This window comes from Mauremys mutica, chromosome 12 (genome assembly GCF_020497125.1).
Source record: "Mauremys mutica isolate MM-2020 ecotype Southern chromosome 12, ASM2049712v1, whole genome shotgun sequence".
Lineage (NCBI taxonomy): Eukaryota > Metazoa > Chordata > Testudines > Geoemydidae > Mauremys > Mauremys mutica.
The window spans coordinates 50284722-50289223 of NC_059083.1; the positions used below are offsets into that span (position 1 = coordinate 50284722).

Below are 4502 nucleotides of genomic sequence, written 5' to 3' on the forward strand. Positions count from 1 at the left end.
CTTCGGCGGCATGCCTGCAGAGAGTCCTTTGGTCCCGCGGCTCCACCGAAGCCGGACGACCAGCGGACCCTCCGCAGGCATGCCTGCGGGAGGTCCACTGGAGCCACGGGACCGGCGAGCAGCAGAGCGCCCCCGCGGTATGACGCCGTGCTTGGGCCGGCGAAATGTCTAGAGCCGCCCCTGGCTATGATAGCAAGAAGAATCCAATAGAGAAGAGCAAAGAAACAGGCTGGGAAATCAACACTAGATGGCAACAGAGGAGAGGAAATGAGAGGGGGTGTCAGAAATACTGAGTAGTGACCAAAAGATTTTAGTAGGCAATACAATGGGAAAGTTATACTAGAAAAAGGGCCACTAGTGGCAGCATAGATTGAATATTAACAATGGGGTAGGGCAAGTACATTATAACAGGCCATCATCTTGACAGGTATCTCCCAAGAATGAGAGCTGGTATTTGTTCATGATCTCAATTATTTTCTACATGGAATAATTAGACTTAATAAAAGATACAATTATACAAGTCACACTATACAAGTTCCACAGGGCATTGTTAGCTACAAAGCTTTGGAGACACAGAATGAGCCAAGTGGGAGAAAGGTTGAAGTGGGACCGTACCAAAAACCGTGAAGACCGAATACAAATATGAAAGAGGATTTACATTTTGTAAATCCAACGGGAATCTCATTTTCCAAAGGTAGATCAAATGCACCTGCTTGTCCCTTCAGGTTACTCCAGGTCTCTTCACTGAGAAAACACAGTTTTTGAAGAAGAAATAGGAGAGACAAGAACGTCAGCTGACGAACCTGAATCCCGACAGCCAAACGCTAAGAAATAAGAGCTCATCTCTTCAAGCTTGGGCTGTGCTATGGTTACAGGTGAGCACTATCTGCCTGACTGCATTTCCATAAAACCATCAAACAGGGACATGAATGTGCTTTGTGAATATTAGAGGGACAAGCTGGGTGAGGTAATATCTTATATTGCACTAACTCCTGTTGGTGAATGACAGAAGCTTTTGAAAAAAGAACAGAAGTACTAGTAGCAATTTAGAAACTAATTAATTAAGATGATACCAGCCACTCCCAGTCTGTATTCAAGCCCCAAGTTAATGCCCCTCTGCCATGTACATTGACCAAACCAGACAGTCTCTACACAAAAGAAAAAATGGACACAAATCTGACATCAGGAATCACAAAATTAAAACATCAGTAGGAGAACACTTCAACCTCTCTGTTCACTCAGTAACAGACTTAAAGGTGGCAATTTTGCAGCAGAAAGCTTCAAAAACAGACTCCAGTGAGAAACTGCTGAAATGGAATTCATTTGCAAACTAGATACCATTAACTTGGGCTGGGAGTGGCTGGGTCATTACACAGATTGAATCTATTTCCCCATGATAAGTATCCTCACACCTTCTTGTCAACTGTCTGAAATGGGCCATCTTGATTATCACTACAAAAGTTTTTTTTTCTCCTGCTGCTAATAGCTCATCTTTATTGGAGGGAGGGATAGCTTGAGCACTGATCTGCTAAACCCAGGTTTGTGAGTTCAATCCTTGAGGGGGCCATTTAGTGATCTGGGGCAAAAACCTGTTTGGGGATTAGTCCTGCTTTGAGCAAGGGGTTGGACTAGGTGCTAGTCTATGAACTAATTAGCCTCTTAGAGTTGGTATAACAACTTCCACCATTTCATATTCTCTGTATGTACATGTGTCTTCTTACTGTATGTTCCATTCTACGCATCCGATGAAGTGGGCTGTAGCCCACGAAAGCTTATGCTCAAATAAATTTGTTAGTCTCTAAGGTGCCACAAGTACTCCTGTTCTTTTTGCAGATACAGACTAACACGGCTGCTACCCTGAAACCAGAAGCTTTTGAGCGACACAGGGTTCTTCTTCAGGTGAATATTAGCTGTTTTAGCCTCACCTTCCCACAGCAGTGCCAGTCAGCATTCATAGCACCATTTCACAGAAGTGGCACCTCAGAACCATGTTCTGTGACAGGTTCTCAGTTGGGGAACTGCCCCACTGAAACAAATGGGGCTGCCTTGATTTATATCACCTGGGGATCAGGCTCAGTGTGTGCCTCAGTGGAGTGGTGAGTGGAGACAGAGTCTTACTAGCCCGGATGACACATGCTAGATTGTTTCTAGACTCCTATTTCAGGGACAACATCTTCCACCCCCATCCCCAAGTGAATTATCATCCCACAAATATTATGAAGTGCAGAGGGTCACTCCCCAGTTAGGGTTGCACATCAGCCTGGTTCTGTCTCATCCTAAGATTCATCCTCCCAAAGAGCTGTATTTTATTACTCCTACGTAGTTAATGTCGGGAATCAGAAAAGGCATTGCCAGTCCCTCACCACGTCACCATCACCACCAGAGGAACTAAGAGAGAATTTACTCCACTTCAGAACGTATGGCAAAAACTGATCTCTTGAAATGAAAATTATTCCTTCTCCTACAAGGCACTGAAATGCTGAATATACCAGGATATATGGTTAGATTAATTTCTACTAATTCTACCAGGAAACCTGTGCATACAAACACTAGACTGCACTGGAAATCTCAGTCCAACATTTTAATTGATGTATTTATTAATTCTGACTCCTAAGTCATGGCATGATTCTGGCCTTTGCCAGAAGTGAAATACAGCATTTAAGCATCATTGTTAATCTCCTGTATGTCACTAGGAGGAATATGACACCAGATAAAGAAATGGTCTGATCTGTCATATCAGTACGCATCTACCAGAGAAATGGCCTATTATATTAGTCATTGTTCTGACATGATAGAGGGAGATCTACCTGGACAGCCATGTTCTAGCCTCAGACTGAGACTCCTTGCACTTAGTTTGAGATACTCATTTAGCCTTAAAATTTCAACCCATAACTAGGAGAGGAAGGGTAGTTTCTGAATATTTATTGATTAAATCACAAACTTTTAACTATGTGTGTCCATTTCAATTGCACAGTTTGTTTTATTGTTCCTAGACTAAACACATGGCAGACAGAGACTGGAGAAATCAAACAGCTGTCACAGAATTCATCCTCCTAGGATTTGGGGATCTCCCTGAACTGAAAGTTCTTCTCTTCCTGATGTTCCTAGTGATCTACATGGCAACCGTTGCTGGGAACACCCTCACCGTGGTGCTCGTTGTGACTGATCAGCAGCTTCACACCCCCATGTACTTCTTCCTGGGCAACTTGTCCTGCTTGGAGACCTGCTACACCTCAACCATCCTGCCCCGGATGCTGGCCAGTTTCCTGACTGGGGACAAAACCATCTCATTCAGTGGCTGCTTCACACAATTTTTTATCTTTGGTTCTCTGGCATGTACAGAATGCTATCTCCTAGCAGCAATGTCTTATGATCGGTATTTAGCAATATGTAAACCCCTGCACTATTCAACTCTTATGAATACCAGGTTTTGCCTCCAGTTGACTGCTGGGTCATGGTTAAATGGTTGTTTGGTTACTGTCATCTTTGTCTTACTCCTATCACAGTTAACTTTCTGTGGCCCAAATGAAATTGACCATTTCTATTGTGATGCCCTCCCTTTTATGGAGCTCTCCTGCAGTGACACACACTGGTTAGTATTCTTCCATTTCAGCCTATCCTGTGTATTCACCCTGCCTCCATTCCTACTAACCCTGACATCCTATGTGTGTATCATTGCCAGCATCCTGAGTATCCCTTCCACCACTGGGAGACAAAAGGCCTTTTCCACCTGCTCCTCCCATCTCATTGTGGTGACAATTTACTATGGAACCCTAATGATTGTCTATGTGCTTCCGAAACACAATACATTAAGCCTCCTGAACAAAGTGCTCTCTCTTTCCTACACAGTCATGACTCCCCTGGTAAATCCCCTCATCTACAGCCTGAAAAACAGAGAGGTTAAGGATGCCTTGAGCAAAGCAGTCAGTAAATATGTGGATTTCACAAAAACATGCTGAGACTTTTTCTAAATCACCCAGGCAGCTTGAAAACCTCAGGCTATCAGCTCCCATTGAAATTAAGTTGAAAACTCCCATTGGAAATCTCAGCATTAATATGAAAAAATGGAGATGATCTGTATGGAGTTACTGAGACAGTCTTTGTAGTCCATTTCTGCCTCCATGTTACACAACATATAGCAAAGTGAGGTTGCAGACAGCTGTCACTCTTTCATGTTCAGCACTGAGACACACAGTATGATTATATTTTTCTCCATTGTGCTGGCTAAATGTTCACCCTATAGGATGAACTTGTACAGTGTCTGAAAATACACAGAGCTGACATTGTGTAAGGCGCTAAACCTGCTAATTATCCAAGTAAATCCCTGTGTATATCCCCTGTTCATTGTTTTGCTATGTTAGATAATAAAGTCTTGTCATCAAATTCAGACAGTCAAATACAAACAAAACACAATGGGTGACATCATGTTTGTTTCTGCAGATCATTTTTTATTCCCCTAAATATGAAACAGAGGATCCAGCCAGAGCTCAGGACAGTGTTGT

General features: G+C 43.0%; 1 protein-coding gene across 1 annotated transcript; it reads left to right on the top strand.

Annotated features, from left to right (window-relative positions):
* The first annotated feature begins 3002 nt into the window (after positions 1-3002).
* Positions 3003-3959, top strand: LOC123345151 (olfactory receptor 11A1-like). Its single transcript, XM_044981836.1, has one exon. The coding sequence runs from the start codon at positions 3003-3005 to the stop codon at positions 3957-3959; it is 957 nt and encodes a 318-aa protein (XP_044837771.1).
* Positions 3960-4502: the final 543 nt, after the last annotated feature.